Below are 16,879 nucleotides of genomic sequence, written 5' to 3'. Positions count from 1 at the left end.
TATTGCCTGACTCAAGTCAGTCACTCTCCTCCATCACACGAAGCCACTACAGTTAAATGCCAGTACTCAGTCTTAGGTTGCTAACCAAACAGCAAAACTCAGGGCTGCCTGATTAGACTATAGCAAAACTCAGAGCTGCCTAACCAGACTAAAAATCTCATAATAGCATCTCAGAGTAGCAGGCTACCTTTAGGCGTGAGTTTCTCCAGTCATTTGGCTCGTAGTAGCATCTCCTCCATTCCTTTTTATTTGTCCCCAAGCACTATTCTATTAAGCTTTTGACTGTTTCATCTTTTTTGCAAAACTTTTGTAGTTACCTAAATAGATACATATTACCAAATTGTATTACACACTAATCATAAGTATTAAATTTTTGTTTATCACGACTTAATTGTTTGAAGATATAATGATCAAAGTTGCGAGAATATTGGTGATCAGGACATTCCCAACCCATAACATTAGATATGGTTTCTATAAACTTCCCATCATCAAGAAACTAGTACTAGACACTACTTTTCTAATGCAAACATCACTATTCCACACTTAAATGTAATGCTACTTATCTCACATGATATCTTGGATGTTCTGTAGAAACCATGTCTCATGTAAGACATAGTTTCATTCTCTTTCCTCATTTATTCACTTGCCACATCATTTTTCATCCTATGTGATAACTTATTTAATGCTATAGACATCATCTAGTCATTGGATTGGGAATGTCCTCAATGACAATTATAAAGGGCTATAATCAAAGTAGCAATGGATGGAGTAGCTAGTAGCATATGAATTCGTTAAACTAATAGTGTGCATTTACCTGATGAGTTCGTCAGACTGCTCATGCCCATTTTACATCATTAGCTAGTAGGACAATTATGTCTAAAATAAAGGGTTAATTGGATCCATACGATGAAACAAGATGGATTGGCAGACCGCTCAAAATAGAAAAATTGACCATAACCAAATAGGTCAAGCAGAAAAAAAGAGAGGCTAGTCTATACAAATCATTGATACACTTCACACTGTATACTATTTGCACAGCACGTAGCACTTGGTACTCCATTCTCATCTCTTTAATCACCAACACACCCACCCTTGTATCTGATTCCAGGCAATCCCTCCATTCTTATTAGATTCCATATTCTCCATTACTACATTTTGTAGTATTACTCCCAAAATACAAAAGAGCCAAAAACAGAGAAGAGGGAATGCGGCTCCCGATTGATGCTTACAGAGAGAGCAGTGAGAACTCAAACTTGTGAGTGAGTACAACATCCAAAGGAACAGAAGAAATATGCAAACTTTAGCACCATCTAGCAATCCACTAGCATATCTTCAACCTCGATCTCTATCTAGCCTATAAAACTACAAGTAGGTGAAAGTGTTCGTGGTGACTACCTGATCAAGTGCAAGTAGGTCGGTCGGTCGGTCACTGATCAGTTAGCTTGTCCATGGGGCAGCAGTTTGAGAGCCTCCATGAAAGTGTTCTTGAGCCTGCCCAAATGAGGCCGCACATCCTGCTTGTCGAGGTAGACCGACTTGAGAGCGTTCCAACCCTGCTTGTGGATGGAGTAGGGGTCCTTGAGCACAGGGTCGTCCTTGGGGTATTGCTCGCTAAGCGTCGTCTCGTCGAGCTGGATCATGTACTCCAGGTAGTGGATCTGCATATCGGCCGCCGGCTCCTTGAACGTGCCGCGGGCAAGCCACTCGAGGCCGCCGTAGGGCACCACCTGGATGAGCACAGCGCCAGCGGGGAGGAACACCATGTTGGTCAGCCCTGCGCCGTGCACGCCCACCATCACGTCCGCCGAGTTCACCAGACGGGCGAACTTGGACACGTCCGTGCTGACGTCCGGCTCGCCGACGCGCACATCGAAACCCAGGCTCATCGCCATGTCCGCCATGGCGTGCTCGTTCAGGAACGCGCGGGAGCTGTGCCGCGAGATGATCAGGAGGCGCGGTCGCCGCCGGATGTCCCACCGGTCGCCGCTGGGCTCGGCCGCCGCGCGCTCCAGCCCGAACGCACCGCGAAGCATCGCGCGGAAGTCCACCATGGAGTACCCCGACGCCGTCTTCGACGCATCCACGCCGAGTTCCTTGTGGAACGTCGGCCCGACCACCACGCTCCGGTAGCACCGGACCTCGTCGTCGTTGTCGATGTCGACCACCTCGTACTTGCTTAGTCTCTGGAAGATCTGCAGGTACCTGTTCGTCCACCACGACTTGAAGCTGCTCACTAGGAACTGGACCTCGCCAGCGAAGCGGTGCGCGGTGATGAACGCCGGGATGAGCACGTCCGTGTAGTCATGGAAAGGGTTGCCCGTGAAACCGCCGGTGGAGAGCACGAACGCGGTGGCCGAACTGTTCACCGTGCAATCCGCGGCGGCGCCGGAGAGGGGCCGGAGAGTCCACTCCTTAACGTGCGACAGCGCAAAGGCGTCGTGCTTCCGACAGTACGGCTTCACCTTCCACTCCTGCTCCAGCGGGGTAATGTGGATGGTCTGGCTGCGACCGTGCACGCGGACGTCGCCGGTGGCCTCACACGTGTCCGACCGCCGGCTTGACTCGTAACACACCGGCTTGCTGAGGTGGTCCGCAACACCAGCGGTGCCGCCACCGCCAACTGCGCTGTCGGCAGCCTTGGGTTTCGTTTCGTCTTCCTCCTCCTCTGCTGCACATTAAAAGCCACCTTAATTGTTCAGATCTGGACTGGTTTTCGTGATTCCTTTGGACATTCGTGCATTTTCAAAAGATGGGCTAGAAATTTAGAGAGCCATTTGGTGCCCTACTGAGAATTAAGGAGGAAATTTACTCTCCAATTCATACGGGCGACTGCAATGAAATTGCTTTAAATAAATTTCTGGATCATACAGCTCCCTATGTCCGTACATGGCACTAAAACTTGGCAGAAGTAACAAAGTTATCACTCAAAATACGCAGGAGAGGAGGAAGCTTGTGCTTAATTACCAGCTGATGCTGCAGCCTCATCGGCGGCCTCAAGGGTCTGCATCTTCACACTTCCCTTCCCCATCGCCTGCTGTTCCTCGGCTTCGATGGCATCTCCTGGTTTCCCTGCAGCACCCATCAAGAAGAAGAAGAAGAAACAGCGCAGCCCAAATCAGTAATCAAGAGGACCATGCCGGCCAGATGCGAAGGGCAGTAGAGCTGAGTTGCAGGAATGGATGGAGCGGAGCTTACCAATGGGGGAGAACCTTGCCCTGATGAGGGAGAGCAGCAGCAGGGAGCCCAGCATGAAGGCTATCAGCGCCGCATTCCCCAGCCTCCTCCCCTCCCCCCTGGTCAGGTTCCTGTTAGACTTCATGGCCTCCCTCTCCCCCTCCTGACCTTCTTCCCTTGTAAATTTCTTGATATTTGGATGGTTCCTGGGGGAGAATCTGAGCCTTATACCACTAGCAATGGAAGTATGAGCTGTCGTTGAACAGGCCAAAGAGGTTGAAATGGTAGTCTGTTGACCCGGTGACAGCCACAGCTTAACACACAAACAAGGTTACAAGAAAGGGGAAGAAGAAGCAGACTTGTATAGGGAGACAAGGGATGCGAGACTTCCTGACTCTGAACGCAGTAAAAGCGACGCAAGCAAGCTGAAGCCCGATCTAGCATTTGTTTGTTCTCGACTTCTGATCCGGTTTTCCCAACAGTAGCGTCTCGAATTACTTACCGACACTGCAGCACGCCGTTGTCGCTGTTCTTTTTATAAGCTTTTAAGGCATCTTCAAACCGGTCCGCTAAAACAGCTGTTTAAGAAAAAGTTTAAACATCTTACACCAAGTTTTATTATTAAAGATGAATATTATCTCTAATTTTTATCCCATAAACAACTTATTAATTAAAAGATAATACATATACCGCATTGCATATGTACTGGTTCTAATTTCAACCACTAGCAAGATAGCCTGTGGATATGCGCGGGCATCTTACTTAATGTTTCATAATTTTTATTAGCATAAAGATTTGAATATTTAATTAGGTAACATTTACTTGAAATTTTTTTTGATATTATAAATGTATGATCATTTTTTTTGTTTGGGTATTACTAATGTGAGGTAATAAAAACATCGAGATCAATACCAATAGCCCCCCCAGGTATGCAACGAGAAAAATAATCCTGATTAGTTATCTCAAATTCTACTATAATAGGTGAACTTAACTGTTGTTTTTATTTTATTTATTACAATTTTAGTATTTTCTATAAATTTAGTTAGCACTAAAATATATACATTGTGGGCCATGAATATTTTATTTTATTATAATTAGTACTATATTTGTGCTAACACTATAACTTAATTTAGTAGTGTAAATAAGATATCGTAAGCTCATTCAATTGCAATTATATAAATAAGCATTCGAAATTGTTTGTCCAAACAAACTTGGACAAAAGAGCATCGAACCTCTAGTTAATAGTAATTATTTTAGATTTGCATAATTAATATAGATTAGCACAAATTTCAATTGCAAATTTTCAAGTATGACAGTAATTTCAAAACTTATAGGACCAAGTTTATACACTAATTTTATAAACATTGTAATAGTAAATTGATACACTAATTTCATAATAACTACAAGACCAAGTTCACACATTGTAATGGCAAATTTAATTAAATAATTTTCTAATATTAGCATAAAATTTAAACTTTGTAAAACTAAATTTGCTAAAATTTACTTTATATATACATGAGTTATATCCCATACAACTTTGTCTCTTTATAATAAATATAAATTTATGAACATTTGTATATATCAAATGAACAAAACAATCATATAACTCTCAAATAACACCTCATCCAAAGTTTATTTTTTTTACGAGTTTAGAAACAAATTTCATTGTGTCTCCTTATATTACATAAAAATGATTAGTAGCTTGCTTTGCCTTAACGCATCTAGGACGGATATTATGTCTTGTGTTTTCATGTGTCCACATTTTTAAGTGGTCCCCAAAGAGTGTCATTTGGTGGTCGTGAAAAGGATTCTAAGATACTTAAAGCATTTCTCTACTATAGGATTGGGGTACCCAAAAGGGTAAGTTCAACCTTGTTGGCTATTCTAATTCGAATTATGTCGGTTGTAAAGTGGATTGAAAAAAACATACGATAGTCACCAGATGCTTTCTAGATCCCTTGTGTAATGGTCATCCAACAAAAGAAAATCCATAGCCAAGCAACGTTGTTGTGCCCATCTCCTTTGTATGACACGAGCAATGTTGGACTATGGCATAAACTTTAACAAAACGACACTCTTTTTTGACAATGATAGTGCTATAAATAGTCAATAAACCCATCCAACACTCTAGAACCAAGTATACTGACATTTGCCACCACTTCATAAAAGACCATGTTATCAAAGGTGACACAATCATATGCCACATCCGAACTAAAGCTCAAGTAGCTGACATCTTTACCAAGCTTCTTAATGAAACATGCTTTTGCAACTTGAGGAATGAGTTAAATATCATAGATATCTCAAATGTTCTTTGAACTTTTGCACCATGCTTACTAATGGTTGTTCTTTGTTGTGTTGTTCATGATCTCTCTTGCTCTCCTTGAATTGATGTTATCTTTTGATTGCATATTAAGGGGGAACATTGCACAAAGTGACAAAAGTGCTATAAGGGTCTTTAAAATACCCTAGTTTGACAAAAGTCAAAACTATGAAAATCCTTAGTTTTGAAATCTACCTCTTGAAAAAGGTTTCTTAAGGTTTCTTATATGTTTTCCAATTTAACCTTATAAGAAAAGCGAGTTTCAAACAAAAATGACCTTGTGGACTTCTTTGGAAGAAACTAGATTCCTCTTTTTGGCCAAAATGCTCAAAATCTCCAAAATGAATTTAAACATAGTTTTAAAGTCTTTACCAAAATAGAAGTATTAGAGTATCATATTCTAAATATTTTTGTATTCAATTCCATTTGAAAACTGAAATCTTTCAAAAAATATTTGATTTTAAAACTCGACCAAAACCTAGTATAGATCACAATAGGTCACCTTCTATCACTTAAGTGAGAATCATCGCGAACCTTGATGAAAAGATCAATTCCATGAAAGTTTGACAATATTGGAGCACATAAATTTAAAAAGGGACCTTGGTGTCACATTTGAGATTTTTTGGGTCTCCTTGGAAAGTTTTGAAATCCTTTGTGTTGTTTTGTCTAGGAGCGTCGGTCCGACTGTAGGACCATAGTAGTCAGACCGGCCATGTACAGGCAGTGGCCGACTTTATTTCTCCTCTGGTTCCTCTATCCTCACCCATTCCATACGTTCCCAACCCGACCTAAACTCTCTATCTCTCACCCCCAAACTTCCAGCAACACGAATCCCTCTCAAATCCACTCAGTTTAACCAAGATTTCTCCTCTTGTTAGACTATAAGTGATTCTCCTCCACTCCCTCTCTCTATTCCACAGTTTAGATTTGATTTTGATTGAGTTTTTGAACCGTGGATTAGAACCCTAGGTGGAAGGAGCGGTGTTCTTCGATTTGCTCCATTAGAGGGTAGTTCTAGGTGCAAATCAATTCCTCCTAATATATTTGGTTGATTAGAAACTCTAGTGTTAATTTTTTTTGGGGAGTTAGTGGTGCTTGCCCTTGTCGAGGGTGGTTTGACCGACCAACACGTTCTGGTCCAATTGACTAGTGGCCGGTGGTCTCACCACCATGGTGGCTGCGGTCTAACCACCCCAGACAACCAGTTTCGCCGACCCTAAGTCCTCTTATCAATTACTATTTGAGCATATTATAATCTTTTGATTCCTATGTCTTTAGTGATGGCTCCTCATCATAGCGGTCGTTTTGAACGCCGTAGCGAATCCCATCATGATGTGGAAGAATTCAAGCACAAGGAAGGATAAGATAATAGTGAAGAAGAATATGCTCAGAGTGAGGAGGTGGAAGAAATTTATGAGGATTAAGAAAAGGAAGAATAAGAAGAGGATGAGGAAGAGGAAGATGCTATGGAAGTGAATCCCAATATTAATTTTGATTAATAAGCAAGATCAAACTCAAAACACCATCCTCCGTCATCACGATTAGTTCAAGAGGTCAAGAGAGACCGGTGATCACAGGTTTCATACAAAATTTCAGAAAAATGTGTTTGAGCATGTTTATCCTCCATCGAAGACATCTGCAAATCACAAATGGATACTATTGATAGATATCAATTGTACCCCTGAGTATAACATTTTGCAAGGTTTGTTTTGGGCGGTTGTTATTGATCGACTAGTCTTGGTTCAACAAGATTATGATGAAGCGCTCATCCGTTAGTTTATGCTACAATTTCAATTTCCTGAAATGATTATAAGATAAAGTGGATATCCAAAGAGATACCTTGCACATCCACCAAGCATGAGTTCAAGGAACTTTTAGGTGTGCACTATGTCGAGGAGGCAATCCTGCATGCGAAGAATGAGCATGATCACTTTTAACTAGATGATCTTCACAAGTTCTATGTTGATGAAGGTTCTTTTACCTATGTCAAGATTGCAGGGTTGAAGACCATTCCTACCATGATCAACCGGATTGTAAGAGCTACCATCGTTCCTAGGTGTGGAAACAACAATGATATTTAGATTGTGGATTGTCATGTGATTGATGGCCAAGTTAGACCATCCGGTGGTGGACATGAGGAAGTTCCTCCTTTTGTGCCTCCACCTCAAGGATTTGATTCCTATTTCACTCCACCATATGCCTACTTTGGAATGCAACCTCAAGAGTACTTCAATCTAGTTATGGGAGCTCGCAATGCCCTCAATGAGAACTTTGCAAACTTGAACACTGGGTTTGATGGGATGACTCAACAAGTGAGAGTTTTGTGCACGAATGCGAATTAGTTGGATACATCGGTTGGACGATTGGACCACCAAGTTGAGGTAATGGAAGGACAAGTTAATGATTTTGTGAGGTCCTATCTATGCCTTCCACTATGTGCGCCATCGTGACTTTCATCCATCCACTGCTCCTTCCTAGTATGTTCCAAGTGCTCAACCACTGCGTCCTTCTTTGGAAGAGTGAAGTTCTTGATGCCAAAGGGCAGAAGAAGACGAACAAGTGCATCATCCATCCTAATTTTTTTTCTCTGTGTCTGTTTTGGGTGGGACTAGCTGTAGTGAGGTTATTAGGACCTCCTAATAGACTAAGTGGTTGGGTTGTATTACGTATGGGGGTGGGCTCAGGATTTACTTTATATGTTGTGTGCTTGTGAGCTTATTTAGATGCCATGTTTATTTGAACCCTTCATAGTCTTATGGTTGTAATAGGCTAGTTGGTCATTATGTGCTTTAAGTTTGAAACCTTGTATTATTTATTATCTATGCTACGATAGATGCTTATTATTGGCAATTATATCTTATGGATCATCCTCCATATAAATTGTGATTTCAGTTGCAAATCCTTAGTTGTGCTTATTATTGTTGAAATGCAAAATATGGGGTAAGTCGTTTTGGCCTTTGTGTTTTATATGCCAATATTTAGGGGGAGCATATGCTTTGTCTCTCATTTGTCGTAACTTCATTCACATTTCAATTCTATATATATTATGTGTCATCAATTACCAAATAGAGAGAGATCAAAGCATCTAGGTCCCCTACTGTTGCTTTCGGTAATTAATAAAAACACTACATTGTGAAATAACCATTTTATATGAGAGATATTTGAGGTTAGGTCCACATGAATCCCTCACCAAGGATGGATGAAAGTGAACTAAAATTGATGGTACGAGGCAAATGATAAAGTCCACAAAAGTCCTACTTTCGCTTTTTGTCGATCGAGGAGTTGAGCCGATCAAATTTTATAATATTAGTATTTTCTAGTTTTGTGGTACAATCAGGAGAAGTGGAAAACATGGTGATCATATGATCAAATGCCATATTAGGTCATATGCATAAGGGTGCATTGTTTTGGTTTGCATCGCCACATTCTTTCGAGTAGAGACTTGAATGGCCCAATTTGGAGTATATATGAACTAGTTGTGAATTTTATAACTTTTGCACCATTTTGTTAACACCAGAATTTGGAAAATTGCCGTTGGAAATTAAACTATGATTAAAGACCGTATCGGAAAGGAAACAGGGCAATCGGATAGAAGACCAGGCGGAATACGACTCGGATTCAGCCAATGGAGTATGAATCGGATAAGAAATAGAGTCCGATTGGGCCTAGAATGTTACAGATAGATTCGGGAATAATCAAAGTCCGTGTAATTTAATTTTATCTATTAGTTAGATTTAGTTTAGATTTTTTCTTTATCTCTAAGAGAGTTAGAGTCCTATCAGGGCTTGTGTGTTAGAGATAGAATCTACATAGGAGTTTGTTATTTCTTTTTATCTATTAGGAGTCGTATGTCGTGTCCAACACGGACTAGCCTCTACCCGAGGGTATAAATATGTGTGCCCGAGGTCATTTTAAATCGTCTACATATCAATAGATCAACTACTCTCAGCGCATCGCCACCCTCTTCACCAAGGTTTCAACTCCGGTGGAACTTGGCACCAGACGCGGGGCTGCATCGCTTCGATATTCGGCGGAGGGGTAAGTCCTATGTTCTACCGGGCCAAGGTAATTGTATCGATTAGATTAGAACTATCTAAGTTCGGTCCGATCTTCTAATCTAGTTGTGTGATTGCTAGTTATCATATCAGTTTCAACTTAGATCACTTTCGTGTTTTGAGTTGATATAGTCGACCACTTTGGTTGATCTACATTGGTTTGATATTTGCTGTTTGACATATGCAATCTAACATTGTCCCGGTTTGGTCCAGTCTGGTAGATTGCGTTTATCAGATGGTTTATATCAGATCAATGTATTTTGCTCATCATTTTATTGGAGTACCAGCCGATAAGTTATTAGTCATTGGCTTAATAGCAATTTAGATCTGTTTAGTATCTAGTCTGACATTGGTAAGCGTAATCTTGAACTGTCTCGGTTGAGTCCGATCTTCTATGATTATTCTTAGCAATCTGGGCTAGATATTTTATAGATCTTGGTTGTTTGTCTGCCGCCTATAGCCGACGATTTTTGCCGATCTACATGGTTAGCATACTTACATCAATAGTGTAGCCGATTGCCTTACTGCATTATTTTTATATCAATCGGCTTGATATAGTTAGATCGACAATTATTTATGTTGTATCAGCGTATGGGAATTACATGCAAATTGGTTTTAGCTGATCGCAACACATGATTCATTGTTTATTCCAAGTAATTTATCGGTTTATTTATTAGCCTTATCGATCTTCATGTTTCCTATAATTATATCGTGCTCGGCTGCATACTGTCTTGGTTAAGTCCGATCTATGTATGTTTGGTTCGATCTGGTTATAGGCGCTCGTCCGATCGACTAAGATTAATAAGTAACTTGGCAGATTACGCTGGTCTAAAATTTAATTCAAGTCTATTTCTATCAAGTTTCTAGCCAATCCAAGTTTTTTACAGCCGATTGCTTAGTCTATCGGCTAATCGTTGCAACAGCGACATCCGATCGGCTAGATATTTACTTACCTATCAGCTCGATAGCCGATTAGCTTGTTTTATTCTTCATCTTGTCAGTTGCAGGATCAAACTGACTGGCACGCCCACGCACCTTCTAAGAATTTAGGTCCTGCACTAGAGCTGTCTAAGATTGACTCTCAGGCCTTCGTGTGTGATACGTCAACGTTAACATTTTGACGTCAACACATTTTTGCCACGCTTGGTGGGACTACGTGCTATTTTTACTCATAAGTGATCGTCTGAGCAGAAGTCAAAGATGTCTTCCGAAGGAGGAGAGGGGTGATGGGTGTGTTGGTGACAGACTCAGTTTGGGCTCCCACAGGGATGACCAGGAGCGCAGGGAGGCACAGGGCCAAGAAAATTGGTGATGGTGTAGGGGTTCCCCTCTGGTTGACTTGGCTAAAGGTTGGGGTGAAGCTCATAGGTGGGCCTCAGCTGGACTAAATCCTAGGGCAGCAACAACTCATTTGGAGTAGGTTGTGGCCTTGCGAGAGGGAGGGGTGAAGCGGGCTAGGAAGAGATTGAGTGAGGGGTAGGAGCAGGAGGGAGGTTGAGAGAGCTTGGGTTAGAGTAGGCTGAAGGGGTGGGGAAGGGGACTTGAGATTTTAATTAGTTTTCTTAATTTAAATAATTGCTGAATTGATATTTGTGAGGTGACAATTACTTATTGAGCTCTAAAAATTCTAAGAAAAATCTAGAGAGTACTTTAGGGCATGGAGGATACTACAATAACATTTCACCCATGATTTATTAAGGGAAATTTTATTTCCCTCATTAATTCACTTGTTAATTTACTTCATTTAGTACTAATTATCAAAGTGATTTGTTTAATAATTTTTAAATCCCTAAGAAAAATCAGGGCTTGATAGCCCTGAGTGATATTAATACCCTAGGGGCTCTGGCAAGCTTCATAGTGAGGCAACTTAGTCCTCGGCAGTGGGCAATCACACCCCAACGTGGGCCATCGCTCTAAAAAATGCCTTTGAGGTCTTTGCACCCAATGCCCTCCTATATACTAATAATTACGATGTGACCACTCTTCGAGAGATGCATGAAAGGTCGATAGAAGTCAGGTAACTTTGATTATTTTTGGCTTTAGTCTTTTTTCTTCATTTTCTTTCTTCTTAAGCATGCTAAATTCAAATGGAGAGACCAGGCACTAGGGAATTAAAACCCACATGCATATTTTGTTGTTGTTCTTTTCAATTACTTTTGAATTTGTTTCATTTATATTATAACCTTCATATGTACAAAGTTTATATGTACAAAAATCTATGTATAGTGTTTCTATGTATAAACTTTAAAGCCCATGTACATATTTGTTTTTTTCTAATAAAGTGATATTGAATTTGTTTCAAAATTATATTATGACCTTCTTGAATACAAAGTTTATATGTTCAAATATCTATGTATGAAATTTTATACAAACTTTTCGTTGATTGAACTAATATGTTTAAATCTATACATAACGATTTTACAAAATTTATATGTATGAAGTTCATATACACTATTCGTTTATGTATAAATTATCTAGGTACAAAGTTCTATGCACAAAGTAGATCTATATACTTTTGTTTGACTGGGCCGACATGGTTTGTGGGCTAAAAAAATCTGGAAAAGCAGATATGTACCTGGGCTGGGTGGTGCATCGTGTTTTTTTTTAACATTTTCTGCATTTGTGAAGCCTGTTCCCGAAAGATAGCTGGAAGCACGAGGCCGATTTTTTTTTTTTTGTCTGATTGCGTTCGGGTGCCACGGAGGCCAGCGAATTACCTCGTAGTTAGTCAAATAAAATTACTCTGAAATAGGTTTATAGCGAGACTAACTAAATTTGTAGAATTGAAACGTAAGAACCAACCATAGGGTTAAATGATAGGAAAAACATAATGAACTAAATTTTTTTAGAGCAAACAAAAAGAATTCTCTTACCTACTGAAGTTTTCGCTCTTACCTCACCACCAAAAACACAATTCCAAGATGCTATAGAAGTATATCAACTTTACCGCATCATGTTGTTCCATACAAAACACTCCTCAGAAACCATAATTTTTCCTGTTTCATAAGTTATACAAAAGCTATGCAAAGTTTATTCAGCGTTATGTCTATAAGGCCTCAACACATCTTCTATTTATAACAAAAGTTTTATCATCAACTAAGAGTAGGACTCATACTCCTAGTTAGGACGTTTTATTCTAGTAGGACTCATGCTCTTAATTTTCAAAACCAAATTTAATTTACCAAATTAAATTCTTCTTTTCAAATTTCACTTTTCATATTTTTCTTTGTTAACTTTCCATCCATATTTCTTCACAGTTTTTTCGATGCTTGCACATACAACTTGTGAATCATGTTACAAATCCAACCCATACATGTTTCACCACCATATGCCACCTCACATTCAACATCATCACCCGCATCCTTGACTGTCTGGACCTCGACTCTCCTTGAGCCCAGTGTCAATCCTACCATTGACCGATGTTGATCTCTAAGGATTCTCTAAGAATCGCATCTCTAGTCCAACCATGTCACATGGCATCCCGACCGTCCAAATTTCAGTTTCTCCTTGAAGCTAGTCATGGTGCTCACCATTGATCGAGTTTGACCTTAAGCCATCTACACACATAGAGACAAACCAACCGTTCTTGGCATAGATATGGCCATATGACTCATATTAGTCACACACTCACAGGAACACCATAAATATTTTCAACCTAATTTATATTAAAAATCAATTTACAAGCCAATTGTTAATCAATAGATACTAATGATGACTATGATCTTACCAAATTAACAGGATAGATACATAACGCATAAGATAGGTCACTATAACAGGAACCCCTTCAGCTACACATACATGTGTTGGTAGAAATTCAAAATAAGCACTGCTGGAGTGTAGGTATACCAGAGAATAGTAAAAACCAGGGGCATATAGGGAGTTGTTCAAAATTTCAAATGCATATAAGATTTATCTTTCTTTATTCTTTTATCCACCGACGCTCCAAAGTGGCGACGCCCCATCGGAGCATAATGCCGGGTCTTCATGCAAGGTTGGGCAGAAGTCGGCAGAACACGCCATATGAATTGGCGCTAAACACGGGTTAGACTTTTGATCATTACGCCAAGCATGCCCGAATCCATGTTCTCCACATGTACTTGCCCACACATCTCATTTTATATCTCTTTTGAGCAGAGGTGTCATCTCAATTTAAGTAGTACTTGCTCCGTACTACTATTTGTTATTGCTTCCTGGACTGAATCTATCGTAATTTGCGCAATGTTCGTGTTTTTGTCATGGCAACGAGTTACTACTGCATGTGCCTATCTAGTATAACAAGGCTACGAGGAGGGCTGGATGTCACGCACTAAGTTTTGTCCTGCCCAAAATTAATTAAATAAATCACTGAAAATAATTTGTTTAATTAATTCAGGAGAAAAACCCCGTGTAAATTCATTTAATTAAATGGAAGCTTGTCGGAATATTTTAAAAATATCCCAGTTAAATGGAAGCTTGTCGGAATATTTTAAAATAACCCGTAAGCACTTAGGCCCTCTTCGGTTTGGAGGAATTTTATATGAATTTTGGAGGAATTGAACTGTTTCCTCTGAAATTCTTGTAAAATTCATGTGATCCGAATAAACCCTTAAAAAGATTAACACGATTTAAAGTCAAATTCCAGTGTATAAATTACATATGCTTAAATAAATTATTAAAAGTCGGTAAAATTGGAGGTAATTCTTTTTTCTTTCTCCCCTTTTTCCTTTTCATTCTCTCTTTTACCTTCTTTCATCCTTCTTTACTCCCTTTCTCTTTCTTCTCTCCGCCCAGACGAATGGGCCATCGGCCCACTTCTCCCTCCCCTCCGGCAGCCCACCTCTTTCCACCTCTCTCTCCCACTCGGCCTCTCCTCCTCCCCTTTTCCCTCCTTCACCCTGCATGGGCCGGCCCAATCCTCCCTATGCCTCTCTTCCCTCCCTCCTCACCCGCCGAGCCAGGCCGAAGCCCGTCACATGCGTGTGCCGAGTCTGCTTTGGCTCCCTCCTCCCTCGGGAGAGGATGACTGGTGGGGCCAACCTATCATCCTGTTGATATCAAAATATGAACGTTGACGTGTCACACCCGAAGGTCTGGGAGTCAGTCTTAGACAGTTCTAGTACATGACCTAAATTCTTAGAATGCGCGGGCATGCCAGTCAATTTGATCCTACAACTGACAAGATGAATAGTAAAACAAGCAGATCGGCTATCAAGCCGATAGATGAATAAATATCCACCCGATCGGATATTGATATAGCAGCGTTTAGCCGATAGGATGAACGATCGGCTGTAAAAAGCTTGGATCGGCTAGAAACTTGATAGAGATATAGTTGAATTATATATTAGACCAATCGTAATCCGTAAGTTACTTATTAATCTTAGTCGATCGGACGAGCCCCTATAACCGGATCGAACCAAATATACATAGATCGGACTTAACCAAGACAATATACAGTCGAGCACAATATAATTATAGGAAACATGAAGACCGCTAAGGCTAATAAATAAAATGACGAATTACTTGGAATAAACAATGAATCACGTGTTGCGGTCGGCTAAACCCAACTTGCATGTAATTCTCACAAGCCGATGCAACATAAATAACTGCCGATCTAACTAAATCAAGCCGATTGGTATAAAAATAACATAGTAAGGCAATCGACTACTCTATTGATGTAAATATGATAAGCATGTAGATCGGTAAAAATCATCGGCTATAAATGATGGACAAACAACCAAGATCTATAAAATATCTAGCCCAGATTGCTAAGAGTAATCATAGAAGATCGGACCCAACCGAGACAGTTGATGATTACGCCTAGCAATGTCAGACTAGATACTAAACAGATCTAGAATGCTATCAAGCCAATGAGCCGATGACTGATAACTGAACGGCAGGTACTCCGATAAAACAGTGAGCAAAATACATTGATTTGATATAAACTATCTGATAAAGCAATCTCCTATATCGGACCGAACCGAGACAATACTAGATTGAATATGTCAAATAGCAAATATTAAACCAACATAGATCGTCCAAAGTGGTCAACCAGATCAACACAAAACACGAAAGTGATCTAAGCTGAAACTGATACGATAACTAGCAATCGCACAACTAAATTAGAAGATCGGACCGAACCGAGACAGTCCTAATCTAGTCGATGCGATTACCGTGGCCCGGTGGAACATAGGATTTACCCCTCCGCTGGAGATCGAAACGATGCAGCCCCGTGTCAGGTGCCAAGTTTCGTCGGAGTTGAAAACCTCGGACAAGAAGGTGGCGATGCGTCAAAATGTGATTGATCTGATTGTAGATTATTTACAATGACCCAGGGCACACATATTTATACCCTTGGGTGGATGCTAGTCCATATCGGACACGACTCCTAATAGATAAAAAGAAATAACAAACTCTATCTCTAACACGACACACCGTTCCTAATAGATAAAAGAAAACAAACAAGTCCTAATCGGACTCTAACTCCCTTAGAGATAAATAAAAATTCTAACTAACTCTAATTAATAGATAAATTTATGTCACCAAGCCTTGGTCTTAATGATTCCATATTAAATTCGAACTCTTCTGGATAAAATATCTATCGACGATTGCACATTTCCTTATCTGAATTCAATACGGTAATTTACCAAATTTTGTTGTTAACACGTCCCCTGCCTCCGGCCCCCTTCCTGCGGTTCGCATCGCCGTTCGACCTGTCCGATCGGCCGCGCCCCGGACCGGCCGCTCTCCGCATCCACCACCATCGGACCGTATCCTGGCCGTGTTCCCACCGCTCCGTGTCCAACCCGCCTTTCCCCACACCACGCGCCTGTGCCTCGCCACGCAACTGTCCCACCTGAACCGGTGCCTTCGCCCCAAACGGCGTCGTGGCAGCGTTCGCGTGTCTACACAACTGAGCCTAGCTCCTGCACGCCACGCCGCAACCGCCGGTCACATCCTCTACGCCAACCACCCCTCCACCCTATGCGCGCCGCTGCCGCACTAGCCGCCACTGTGTCCACCGCCGTGAACGCGCACTCGTTCTGCGTGTGTGCACATGTGTGTTGCTCCCTCACCACTCGCTAGCCGGCAATCATCGCTGATCATCGCTAGCTGCCGTCGCACCGCCGTGTAGCCGCTTGCCACGTCCGCGCACGCGTCACGCTGCCGCCTAGAGCAGCCGCGTCATTGCCACCTCACGTAGCCGTGCCACTCTCGGGTTGCCGCCGGTCGTCGGCCGATCGCCGCCGCCGCACCCCTCGACCGAAGGTGAGCTAAGCCAGCTCCCCTCTCCCTCTCTGTTTGCCTTAAACCATGGGCCAGTTGTCAACCTCTCCTCCCCTTGGCTGTGCCA

At 41.3% G+C, this 16,879-nt stretch overlaps 1 protein-coding gene across 2 annotated transcripts; it reads right to left on the bottom strand.

The window, feature by feature from the left end:
• Nucleotides 1-866: 866 nt before the first annotated feature.
• On the bottom strand, nucleotides 867-3,657 carry LOC102721515 (alpha-1,3-arabinosyltransferase XAT3-like). Of its 2 annotated transcripts, none has more exons than XM_040521421.1 (3): nucleotides 3,196-3,657; nucleotides 2,965-3,069; nucleotides 867-2,665 (listed from the first exon to the last, which is right to left on the bottom strand). In XM_040521421.1, exons 1-3 carry the CDS (start codon nucleotides 3,317-3,319, stop codon nucleotides 1,434-1,436), a joined length of 1,461 nt encoding a protein of 486 aa, XP_040377355.1. In that variant the 5' UTR covers nucleotides 3,320-3,657; the 3' UTR covers nucleotides 867-1,433. The 2 variants fall into 2 exon arrangements, with proteins under 2 accessions (XP_040377355.1, XP_040377354.1); XM_040521420.1 differs by having other exon boundaries at nucleotides 868-2,668; nucleotides 3,196-3,656.
• Between the last annotated feature and the right edge of the window lie 13,222 nt (nucleotides 3,658-16,879).

This window comes from Oryza brachyantha, chromosome 2 (genome assembly GCF_000231095.2).
Source record: "Oryza brachyantha chromosome 2, ObraRS2, whole genome shotgun sequence".
In the NCBI taxonomy this organism is placed as follows: domain Eukaryota; kingdom Viridiplantae; phylum Streptophyta; class Magnoliopsida; order Poales; family Poaceae; genus Oryza; species Oryza brachyantha.
Note: the sequence above shows the minus strand (reverse complement) of the source record. Positions and strands in the feature narration are given on the sequence as shown.

What these genes read in the sequence shown, in the direction of transcription:
- LOC102721515 (XM_040521420.1), bottom strand. Translation starts at nt 3,319, where the DNA reads ATGAAGTCTAACAGGAACCTGACCAGGGGGGAGGGGAGGAGGCTGGGG. An exon ending in GGCAAGGTTCTCCCCCATTG is followed by an intron (nt 3,070 to 3,195) that starts GTAAGCTCCGCT and finishes TGGGTGCTGCAG; the next exon opens with GGAAACCAGGAGATGCCATC. An exon ending in TGAGGCTGCAGCATCAGCTG is followed by an intron (nt 2,669 to 2,964) that starts GTAATTAAGCAC and finishes TTTAATGTGCAG; the next exon opens with CAGAGGAGGAGGAAGACGAA.